We start from the raw sequence: 12797 nt of genomic DNA on the forward strand, positions 1-12797 counted from the left end.
ATGCTGTTAATACTGCTGTTAATGTTAACTTTGCAGCTGCTGCTGCTGCGGTTGCTGCTGCAGTCTGCGTTGCTGTTGCTGCCGCTGCAAGTGGCGGCTTTATTTATTTTTTAATGCCGGGCAGAATGCTATTGAACTCACACACACACACACACACACACACACACACACACACATAGAGGCACATTAGAGCTTTGCATTTTGGCAGCTGCTGCTGCTGCTGATGATGATGATGATGATGTTGCTGCAAAATGCGAAATGCATAATGCATAAATTGTTGCCGGCATTGAAGACTCTGACTAATTTGATTAGTTTGTAGCAAGTGGCATGCGGCATGTGGCAAGAAGAAGAAGCAGAAGAAGCTGTCGGCTTGTTGAAATGACAATTGCAATACTTTTTTTTTTTGTTAGTGGGACACGTGTTCAGAGCTGCAAACAGTCATCCAGACCTACATCAACAAATGCTGAAAATGCTCTTGCAGCCGCAACGTCAGCGTTGCGCATCTGCACAGCGAGCGAACAGACGGAGAAAGAAAGGGAGAGAGAGAGAGAGAGAGAGTGAGAGAGAGAAACTCCTTTTGCCAGTTCCCGAAAATCTCAGTGTGTTCCCGTTCCAGACGCAATGCTTTTTGGCCCACGTTCCAGGCGCATTCTGGAAAATTGTGTCAAGCTGACGACACAATTTTCAAATCGCATGCCCGAAGTTGCAGTTGCTTCCCCCCCCCTGAATATTGCACTCACCCTGCACTACCCACTTCACTCACCCTTTTCGACATCATTTTGAAGTGAAATGCAAAAAAGCAAAATAGAATGTTGGAAGTAGGAAGCAGAGACTCTGAGAGCGAGTTGCTCTCCGAAAAGAGAGCGAGAGAGTTATAAAGAGAGAGAGAGCGGGAAAAGTCGCTTCGCTTTTTGGCTGGCATTGCACAAATAACGGTAAAGGTAACGGTACAGTAGCGTAACAGGAAATGGTGCATTAACACGCACCGCAAAACTGACGACGACGACGACGACGACGGCGACGTTGTTGTCCAACAATAAGTTCAACTGGCCGGGCCCGAAAAACGCGTAAATTAAATAGCAACTAAACGGCAACAACAACACGGTAATAACAACAACAGTAATAAGTAGAAGAAGAAGAAGAGCAAATGACAATAACAACAACAACAACAGCAATAAAGCAAATTGCATTTTGACAAACAACAAAAAAAGAGAAAAAAAAAAACGTCAACAACGCGCGCCCGCTAAAGCTGTGTAAGTGTGTGCGAGTGTGTGTCTGAGTGTATGTGTGTGTGTGTGCGTGTGTGTTAGTTTCTGTGCTCAGTATTTAATTAGGCATCTCTTGCGTCCTATATTTTTTTTTGCTGTTATTTTGTGTTGTTTGCTGTTTTGTCGATTGCATCACCAACCAACAAAAATGTCAGCTGCAATTTTGGAACGCTTTTGCATATCACACTTTGCTACACTGCATTTAACCTTTTCTGTGACGTAGCCAACACAGTGTTTATACATGTATGTGTGTGTTTTTTTTTTTGTTGCCTTTTGCATCTGCAGCCTTTAAATGAGCAAAGCAAAAAACGAATGACGTCGAATGGCCCATTGAAGTTTTTGGCTGCTGCAATTCGCATTTCTCATTTGGGTTGCGGCAAAATCTTCACAAAATATACACGCAACCAACAAAAAAAAAAAAAAAAAAAGAAGGAATAAAACCGGTTACAAAAATGCCAAAAGTGAGAGCGAGAACGAGGCAACCATCGCTGTGAGAGAGAGCGAGCGAAAAGGGAGGGAGAGCAAAGAGCAGAGAGATTGCGGATGCCGCTAGCAGAGGCAGCAGTGACGAAAGCCGAAAGCCGATTGCCGACAACCAAGAGCCGAACGGAATGCCGACGGTCGGTAAATTGTTCCGAACATGCAAAAACGTGCACACGTGCAGCGCGACAGCAGAGACAACGAAAGCAGCGACAGCAGCGACGGCAGCGACGGCAGCGGACAGCAGTGGGCAGCAGCATGCAGAAACTTTTTCGGTGTGAATGCCTTCTGCACAAAAACGTGGTTTTTCGGCTGTCGTTGCGTCGTTGCAGCGTTCTGCTTTTGTCGCTCTGCTAGCGTCGCCGTCGCCGTCGGCATCGACGTCAGCGTCAGCGTCGACGCAATGCGTCGCCTGCGTTCTGTTTTCCGTTTATTCTCAGTGTGTGCGTGTGTGTGTTTTTGCATTTTTATTATTGTTGCAATTTCTTAGCATTAGCCTGTTTAACAGCTTAACAGTTAACAGCTTAACAGCGTTTAACAGCCAACGCGCTTTAACAGTTAACAGTTTTATGCGCTGTTAACGACGAAGCAACTGCAAATATTCTGTTGCATACGTTGAGGCGCAAATTGAAATAATTCTTATCAACGAGATCTTTCATTGAACTTCACTTCACTACAGTCATTCGATTATTTAGAATAGTGACACTAGAAAATATTAAAAAAAATAAATTTTATTACATTTATTCTAAATACAGTTAATTGCAAATAAATATATTATAAATCGAATATTTCAAATATTAAATTTGAGTGAATTTTTATAACTGAGAATTTGACTGAACATAATTCATATTATTAATTATTGCCAGAATATTTTCGTTAAAGTTATTGTAGAAAGTCTTTAAAATCGAATTTATTATATATGTTTATTTATTATTTTATATTATTATATTAATTATATTATATTATTCGGCTGTATTAGTCATAAATTGAGACGACACGTTATGCATTGGATTGTTAAGTTGCGTTTCAATATTTTTATTAAGTAAAACGAATCAATATATATTTATAATCGTTTTCATTTATGTAAATATTTCATTTTATATGTTTTGAATAAACAAAGAACATATCAGAAGTATATAGTTAACTTAATTTATGTATTTTTTATACAGAAGACTTTATAAATACAAATTTAACAATTCAAATTCCTTAAGAAACTGAGTTTTTTATTATAGTAAATATGTAAAAAGGATTTTTTGTATGTTAGCTTAAAATCGAGCCTTTGAAAGTTTTGAATTTGAATAATTATATTTTTATTATTTATGAAACATAAAATGAAATGTATTTTTATTATTGATTTGAAGAGGTTTTCTTAAAGAGAAAACATCTTAATGAAAGTTGTATGGAAAATAACAAAATTTGATATTTTTATTTGACAAACTCGTTGACATTTTCGATTAGCTGTGATTTGATAGATTGTTTATATACATAAATATAATATGCATATTATATTGCGATAAATATTGAACACATAGATTGATTTACAAACCATAAAAATCGAATTATTAACTAATACTCGTTAAAGACTTGAACAAATTTGATTAGATGTCCTTTGGTTATTATATTTTTCTTTATTTTTTTTTCGATTCTTGTTTCAACTCGAGTTAATTTTCGATCACTCGTTGTTCATCGAGATATATTGCAAAGTACTAAGTATAAAGGGTCGGCTACGTAATGTTGCTCATACGCCATGTTGGGCACGCTGTGTCATTTAATAATGCAGCGAGTTTAATTCATAATAGTGCATAATTCTGTACACGAAATGCATTAAAAATGCAACAACAACAACAACAACTTGCCGTGTTTTGTGTCCTCCACATAAAAATGTTGTCAACTCTCATTAGCTGGCAACACCGGCAACAGCAAAGGCAACAGCAACAGCAACAGCAACAGCAGCGACTGCGTCTGTTGTTGTCAGCTCCGTTCTGTTCTGTCCTTCGCCTTCGGCTCTCAAATGGTGTGCTCTTGTTAAAGGAGTTGTCGTTGTCCGTTGTAGTTGCAACTTGCTTCCGTCAGTTGTGCCGGAAGTTGAGAGAGAGAGAGAGAGAGAGAGAGTGCACAGAAAAAAGCTTTTGGCACTATATTTTTTTGTAGTTGTTGTTGTGTTGAATTCGCGGCCTCTGTTAACGGGGCAGCAAATGCAAATGTTGTTTGTGTGCCTGGCAAAAGACAAAAGCACACCGAAAGCATCGCAGTCGCCGTCGCAGTCGCCGTCGACGCCGGCAGCAGCAGCAGCAGCAACATTTGTTGTTGGCCGCTTTGGTCTCATCGCAGTCGCATCTCGGTTCTCATTCGTGTGCGGCGCTTCACCGCTAAGCGACGTCTCAAAAAATATATTTCGCTGCCTATTTGCTGCCTGCCTGCTTCCTACGTACGTACACGGTATGTGTGTTGGTATGTGTGTGTGTGTGTTGGTGTGTAAGTATGTGTGTAAGTCTGTTTGCTTGCCTGCTTCGTGCTTCGTTTGTCGTTTCTCGTTTCTCGTGTTTCGTGTTTCGTTCTCTTCGGCTGCGTTCGCTCGTCGGCACTTTGACTTCGTCGCTTCGGCTTCGCTTCGCTTCGTATTCGTATTCGTTTCGGCTTTTGCTGCTGCGACGTCAGCGACGTCAGCGACGACGGCTGCTGCTTCCAAACGTTCGCTGGCCATGCAGCAAAAACAGTTTACATTTGTTTTTCCGCGTGCTCGCACACACGTTGACTGACACGGTGTCTGCTGCTCTGACTCGGCAGCTCAGTGTGTCTGCCTTCAGTCTGTCAGTCTGTCTGTCCGTCAGTCTCTGTGTCTCTCTAAGTATGTGTGTCTCGATGGCGTTGTCGATGTCGATGTCGATGTTGGTGGAGTAGTGAACGGAGTTGCATTGGCCGAAGAACTAGCAAAACACTCGAGCTTGTTCCAGTTACTCGCTGCACTTGCAACCTGCAACCTGCCACTTGCAACCTGCCACTTGCAACACTGCCAAAAATTAATTTGATCAACAAACACACTCGACACTCATACGTCCAGTAAGCCAGGCACCGTTTTTTTTTTCCTTCCTTCCCAACTTGATTTCAACTATTTTCTTCATTTTTTTTCTGCATTTCGACTTCGGCTCGCGCCGCGCGGAAGTGCAACCAAAAAAATTTGAAAAGCGGAAACGGAAATAAACCCAAAAAAAAAGAAAATGAAAAACATAAAAAGAACTTGATTGCCAAATTTTTTTTTACCTTGATAACTATATTTTTTTTTACAAATTTTTTTTATGTGATGCAACGAAAACAAATAAAAAGAAAAGAGAGAAAATAAACCTGAAATGAAATAGAACAACAACAAAAAAAAAAAAAGAACAACGCGCGGAGAAGGCAGCAAAAAATGTTTCTGTCAAAATGTTGAATGCAAAAAAATTAAGAACGCAGTGTGTGTGCAAATTACAAAACAACAACAACGATTACTACAACAACAACAACAACAACTGCAACAGCAACAACTTCAACAACAACTACAACAACAACAACAACAACAACAGCAGCAGCAGGAACTACAACAACAACAACTTTGGAAAACAAATAACTAAAGTGTAAAATTTTTGCAGAAAAACAAAAAAACAAGCAAAAGAAAAATCTCTCACACACACAGAAAAGCGCCGACGCAGCTGCCTTTAAGTACTGAGGTGTGTGTGTGTGTGTGTGTATGTATGTGTGTGCGATCAAAACGTTGTTAGCCAGAGAAGAAGAAGAAGCAAGTGTTTTATTCTTTTGCAACGCTTTGAAGTATTACAAAGTTGATCACAATTTATTCACATTTCTCGTCTCTCGTCTTCTTCCTTTTCGCCTTTTCGCCTGTTTTTGTATATTTTTCTTTGCGTTTTTGTGCACAATTTATTGCCGCTTTTGTGATTAAACAAATTATTTATGTGTGCGCTGAGATCTATTTTGTGTTTGCACGTTTCTCACAATTTCATTACGCAATCTATTCCACAAAAAAAAAAAATCAAAAAGCGCAATTTTATTGTGATCAAGTGGGGCTGACATTCAATTCAATTTTGAACAATTTCTAAATATATTATTTAGATAAAAAGACTGAAGATATATATTTTGTTATAAAATAAAACTATTTTTGATAAAAAAAAAGATTTTTAAAATAAATTGCTAAAGTATAAACTAAAATTTTGATGAGATCGCAAGTTTAATGAAAATTACAAATTATATTTTCATTTTATAATGAACAAGCTTTATTTCAATAAAAAGATTTTATATAATGAAATACAATGAAATTTAATTTTGATAAGAACAAATGTTTAATTGAAAATTACAAGTTATATTCTCTTTATAAAATAACAACCTTTATTTCAATAAAAATAAAATCGCAAGCTTAATGAAAATTACAAAATTTAATTTTCATTTTATAAAATAACAACCTTTATTTCAATAAAAAAACAGATTTTTTATATAAAATGCTTAAGAATACAATTTAGTTTTGATAAAAGAAAATGTTTATTGAAAATTACAAGTTATATATTTTTTAATAAATTAACAACCTTTTCAATAAAAAGCAGATTTTTATATAAAATGCTAAACAATAAAATTTAGTTTTGATAGAAGCAAATGTTTAATGAAAATTACAAGTTATGTTTTCTTTATAGAATAAAAACTTGTAATATAGTGAAAATTTTCCATATTTCTTAAATAAAACGTTCGTTTCAATGAGAACATTGTTCATAGTAATTTTTTTTTTTAAAATAAAAAAATTCTTTTCAATAAAGCAAACATTTTTTAGCCAAACAACAATTTATATATTTTTCCCCATTTTCATTAAAAAAATAACATTTTTTTTCATTGAAACATAAATCAAACGTTTCACAGAAATTTCTTTGCTTCATTTAAATGCCGCAAATTTGCTTTATTTTGAAATATGTTTAATCAGTTTTTAGTGACTTTATTTATATATTTATTTTTTTGTTTTTTTTTTTTTAACAATATTTGCTGAAGGAATTCTCTTAATTTTATTTATTCTCGAAAAGAAATAAATACTTTTAGAGCAATAGAATTTACAATTTCTGTAAACTAGCTGCAAAATTAACAAAAGATAAAAAAAATAAAACGAATTAATATTAAAGCTGCGATATCATGAATTAGAAAAATTTAATTGAAAAATTGATTTTAAATATACAAATTGAATTTGAGTTTCGTTGCCATAAGAAACAAATTTAAATATACAGAAAATTTATCAATTTTCTGAGATTTTTCAGAATTAGCCTTCAAAGTTTCTATAAAGAATTCAATTGTATGATATAAAAGTCTATTATAATGTAATTTATTAATTTATGTGACTTTTTATGTGTGCCAAATTTTCAAAAAAAAATTAATTTTTTTTTTTAATTCATTCATTTAAATGATGCCAAATTTTATTTATTTTGAAATTAGTTTAATTGCTATTAAGTAATTTGTTTTGTTTTTTAATTAAAGAATATTCGTTTTACTTTAATTTCATTTATGCTACAAATAAAATATATACTTTTATTTTATAATAAATTTGCATACATATTTTAATTCGAAAAGTTCCTCAAGTTTGTTAAGATATTCTACTTTATAGAGAGTTTTTCGCTTTAAAAATATTTACACTTAATACATTTTGTGAGAAATTATGAAAATGATTTGAAATGTTTTTTGTTTTCATTTTCGTATTTTCGTTTTTCTTGTGGTTTGTTTTGTGTGATGTATTTCAAACACGTTTTAGAAAAATTATGGCGTCAGCTGCTGTGCAAAACATAAACAAAAGAAACGCATAAAAAACAAAAAACTACAGATAAAGAATGAATGAAAAGAAAAGAGCAGAGAGGAAAATAAAAAACTATTATTCGCCGCATTTTGTTGTTGTTTGTGTTTGCGGCGCTCATTTCGCTCAACTTGTCCAAATAAAATAAATCTTGAGTTTGAAATGATTATTTCTCCTCTATTCTTCTCTCCCTCTCCCTCTCTCTTTCTCTTTATTGTTGTTTTTGTTTTGGTTTCTTTGTGAAAAGAATTCCGACCATTCCGATGTTGCGAGTCGAATCATTTCTGGTTCCACATAGAGAGATCTATTAATATAATTTGATGCATTGCCTTCATCGTCATCTTCGGTCAGTCTTCTTACTCTTCTTCTTCTTCTTCTTATTGTTGTTGTTGTCTTTGTTCTCTCGTATAAACGCTTCATATGGGGCTTAAGACCTTATGAAATATAGATTGAAACAAAAAGCAAAAAAAAAAATGATTGCCAATTAGAAATCTCTTTGATCTTTTCCACAAATTTTGCTGTGACAGATTATTTTATTGAAGAAAAACGAAAATCAAAAACTGTTCTATATTTTTTCTTTATTTTTTTTTAAGTGTTTTCGAAAGCATCATTTGGATTAGTTCGGCTGTCAAAGTTTATTACATTTTTTAAATAAAACATATTTCGTTGGGATTAAAAAATTGCTCATTTAATAGCCGGCAATAAAAGCTATTTAAATATATATTTTGAAATTTAAGGTTAAAAGTGCCATAATTAAAATCATTAAACTAATAATTGAAATACTTGCTAAAACTGACTTTTGATATGCAAAAGTGTGTTTTTGTTTTTTTGTGGCTGCAGTTTTGACTTTATGCCTGTATTTAATCTCTTTGAAGCACTCTCAACGGAAGCATAAAAAGTTGGCAAATTACGAGAGCTCTTCTTCTTCCAGCTTCCCTTAACAAATTTGATGGTGACATATGAAATTTAAATTCAATTTCAAAGAGGAAAAAAAGAGGAAATCATAAACATGAACTGAAAATTGCCTGAACATAATTACAATAGCAAATAGAGAGAGAGAGAGAGAGAGAGAGAGAGAGAGAGAGAAGTCAGCTAACAAATAAATTATGCATTTTTGCATTAAATTGCAATAATTTAGCGATTGGCGAACAGCTGCAAAAATCACAAACGCCATTTTTTATGCCTGACCCAATTTATGTATATATACATATATTAAAAAAAAGAAGAAGAAGAGAATAAATATATATCACACACACAGACACACACACACAGACAGAGAAGTGCCTGACACATTTGTCTGCTGCTGCTTTGTTGTTGTTGTTCTTGTTGTTGTTGTTGTTTCACATTTTGATATTTAATGCAGAAGCAAGCAGCAGTCGCTGCATAACGGCAAATACTCGTAATGCGGGCTAAAAACAAAAGTGACGACGCTTCCTTTATTGCCTCCGACATATCCTCGCATTGTTTGTTGTGTGTCGTTGTTCGTCGCTCTGTCGCTTCGTCGCTGTGTTTGGTTGCTTTGGCCCCGTTGTCCTACTTTAAATGGTCTTTAGGTCGTCTGGGGTAAGAGAGCGCGCATTAAACTCTCTCCAATATAAATTCATATGCATGTCCATGCATGCACATCTCTCTGTGTGTGTGTGTGTGTGTGTGTGACTTTATTTGTTTTCTACTCTGTATGTGTGTGTGTGTGTGTGTTTGGCCGCAGCTATTGCCAGCAAATCAGGCAAAGCATAATTGCATACAGCTCGTCTAAATAGCAATTACACACACTCTCACTCTCTTTACCTCGCTCTTCTTCCATTCTCTCACTTCTTCTGCGTCTCACTATCTCTATCTCGCTCTCACTCCTTCAATACACCAAAAAGCAAAAAAAAAAGTAACCGCAACATCAACGTCAACTGCTGCAAAGCTTTTGACGAAGAAGCAGAAAAGAAGGAATTGGGGGAAACAACAACAACAGCAACAACAACAACGTCACATAACGAAACGATGCGCTAACTTGCTTAAAGTGCATTCTAACAACCGTAGGAAAGAGCAAGACAGCAAGACAGCGAGAGAGAGAGAGACGCGAAGAGAAACAAAGAAGAAGACTATGTTGAAGAAGAGGTCGCCAATAGGTGCTTTGAAAAGTGGTCTAGTCAGTGCACTATGGGAAAAAAGTCGATTTTTTTGGCATAAACTGCAGTGTTGTTGTGGCTGTTCTTGTTGTTGTTGTTGTCGTCATCGTTGTTGTTGTTCTTGTTCTTGTTGTTGCTGTAAGTTGTTCGTAAATGTTGTAGTAACATAAAACTGGCGGAGTCTTTGTTGCCTGTTACTTTGTCATGTCTCCAAAAAAAAAGGAAGAAAAAAAGAAAAGGAAAAACTGAAAGAACTGAGAAACTGAGAAAGAGGGCGTTCTCTGATAATACCCATAATAAGTTAGACCCAATTTACACTTTCCTCTGCGCTCGAAACGTGCCACAAAAAATGTTTGCAACTCGGAATATTTTCTCGCTACATAGTTTGTTTTATCATCATCACTCTTTGCCACTGCGTTTCTTATGCGAATATTCTGAAAATATGTTAACTTTAAATGCAGAATTTGGTTCTTTTGAAATACATATTTCAAAAATATATGTGAAACATTAAAAAGAAATGCAGAATTGGTTATTTTTAAATGTATTTTGAATTGTGGTTTATTTTTAATTTCAGATACATCATTTAATGTATTGACACCATTTTTTAATAATAAGTTTTTGGTTTTTTATCATTCTGCTTTAATCAATTTTATATTTAGAATTTAATGAATTTTGTGTATGTTAATGTTAAAGTATTTTTTAAGGTATATATTTTTATTCTGTTGAGATCAGTTCTTGATATAAGATCTAAACCAAATTTATAATTAAAAAAAAATATAGTCATTAGTTCATTTCACAGTAAAATACCAAATTATGGTTTCAGTGTTTATTTCCTTTTTTTTTATTTGACTAAACACAACATGAAAATTTAAGACAATTATAACATATTAGAAAATACTTATAGACAATGCTTATAATTAGAGTTTTCTGCAATGAAATGTAAAATTTGACAAATATAATTTACTATTTTAACCAATATTTGAATTATGTTTTCTATATAAATGCCCATAAGTGAGTTTTCTCAATAATAACATCTCTTATTTATACCATTTTGTATTGAAATTATAGTCTAATTATTGGGAAATACAATTTTTGAGAAGTAATATTCATACGACTAATTTTATTATGTTTATATTCAAGTTATAATTTAATTATTTTCATTTTTTAGTTATTATAGTTTCTCATGAATTTATGTGCCAATTTTTTCTATAAATTTATTCAATCTTTTATAATAAGTTTATAAAATGTGCTGCAAATCAAATGTTTTCGGATACATTAAATAAGCTCATTGAGAATTTATCGATTTATTTATTTGATACTATTTTCATCTTTTGCAATTCACTTTAATTGATTGAGTTGCAAAAGTTGGTCCAATCGATGAAATGAAGTCGGAATAATTGAATAATTAATGGATTATAAATAGAAAGAAGTAGACTCGGATAATTGTCGACTAATATGATTTGAATAGGAGACGAACATTAAATATGCAATAGTCTGAGACGATTATAATTCGTGGTCTTTGGAATATGCAAATCGTTCGAAGTTAGTCGACGAAATTTAATTACTTTGGTTCAGCAGCAAACAGAGAAATCATAAACACTTAAGTCTGGGTAAAAAGTTCAGGCAGTTTGCCAAACTTCTCTCTCTCTCTCTTTCTCTCTCTGGAGAATTTCTTTTGTGTTCGGCATTACACAATATATTTGATGTTATGGCATGACTTTTAATACAACGCGGCCAAAAACATAGTGACCGACATTCCTCAACTACAACTTCGTCATCGTCATCGTCATCGTTCTGTCATCGTCATCGTCATCGTCATCGTCATTTTCATGCCTTTTGTCTTTGTGTTTGCCTCGAGAACGAAAGCGGCCCGGAAATGTTCGGTTCCTTATATGCGAGGTGTGCCTCATTATGCATATAAGTTTCCTCCTCCGCCTTCCCCCATTCGTCTTTTTCTTTATAGTTTGCTCTCTTTAAAAGGTTGCACATAAACCAAATTGAGGAGTATGAGCGTATATATGAAGCCTCTCTATATCTACTATCTCTTTCTCTTTCTATTTTCTTGTCTACTTCTCTTTCTTGTTTATAGTTTGTTGCTCCCTTTAAAGGTTGAGCTATATACTACTCTCGCTATAGTATATATACATATCTTTCTATATCTCTGCTTGCTCTCTTTCGCGCTGTCTCAATAAATTTGGGTTCTTCTTTTCGTAACGTTTCGAATTTTCATTGTCTATTAGTGTGTGTATATGTGTGTGTGTATGTGTGTGTTAAATAGCAATCTTATTGTTGCACTTGTATTTGTTGCAAAAGTAGGACATTCAGCTGCAGGTAGCAAAGAGAGAGCAAGACAAAAATACAGAGAGAGAGAGAGAGAGAGAGAGAATGTGGCGTGCATAGGCGACACGACGGCACGAAATGTGCAACACAAAAGTTTCGCCATTATTGGCTTATGAGGTGAAATTTATTGCAGCATAACTCAATGCGCTTCTCCGCCTTGCCACCTTGCCACCTCCTTGCCACATGCCACCTATTGGAAACGTTGGCTGAGAAACTTTTCAGCGCATATTGTGGCAAGCGTCGAATGACGGGCTGATTAACTTTTAAAACGCCAACCTTGGACAAGGCAAAAAAAAAAAAAAAAATAATAATAATATTAATTTTGTGAAAATATCTTTCTTATATGCGGAACTTAATAAGCACAGAGCATATATCAATTCGATTTTTATAAGCAACAGAAAACTTTAGACAAAACTTTTAAAGTTGCGTTAAGCAGATTAATTAGAAAATAATTTTGAATACCGAATACTAAAATTTTAAGAGAGAAAAGTATTTACAAAAACATAAATTAAAAACAAGTAAGAAAGCTACAGTCGAGTGTACTCGACTATGAGATACCCGCTACCCATTTTGAATAAAAGAAATATATTTTGCGGTATTTTCTCAAAATATACTGCAAAAATACTATAAAAAATATACCGAATGGTATATTTGGTATATCGACATAGTACCGTATTCAAAATATACCATAGACGGCTCAATATATACCAGATTGTCAGCCAAAGCAACTAAGACCCCTAGTAAGTAGGCGTTTTTTGCCCATACAAAAGTATTTCTTTA

The 12797-nt window shown here is 34.2% G+C and overlaps 1 protein-coding gene across 10 annotated transcripts in view; it reads left to right on the forward strand.

The window, feature by feature from the left end:
• Nucleotides 1-967: 967 nt before the first annotated feature.
• LOC117577937 (putative uncharacterized protein DDB_G0280331) overlaps nucleotides 968-12797 on the forward strand; it is a 106464-nt gene continuing 94634 nt past the window's right edge. Inside the window, exons 1-2 of one of the 10 annotated variants that reach the window (XM_052008019.1) lie at nucleotides 968-1104; nucleotides 5073-5359. In XM_052008019.1, the coding sequence (XP_051863979.1) occupies nucleotides 5169-5359 (191 nt within the window). In that variant the 5' untranslated portion in view covers nucleotides 968-1104; nucleotides 5073-5168. The other 9 variants (XM_052008014.1, XR_007955456.1, XM_052008016.1 and 6 more) reach the window with 9 other exon arrangements.

This window comes from Drosophila albomicans, chromosome X, assembly GCF_009650485.2.
Source record: "Drosophila albomicans strain 15112-1751.03 chromosome X, ASM965048v2, whole genome shotgun sequence".
NCBI lineage: Eukaryota > Metazoa > Arthropoda > Insecta > Diptera > Drosophilidae > Drosophila > Drosophila albomicans.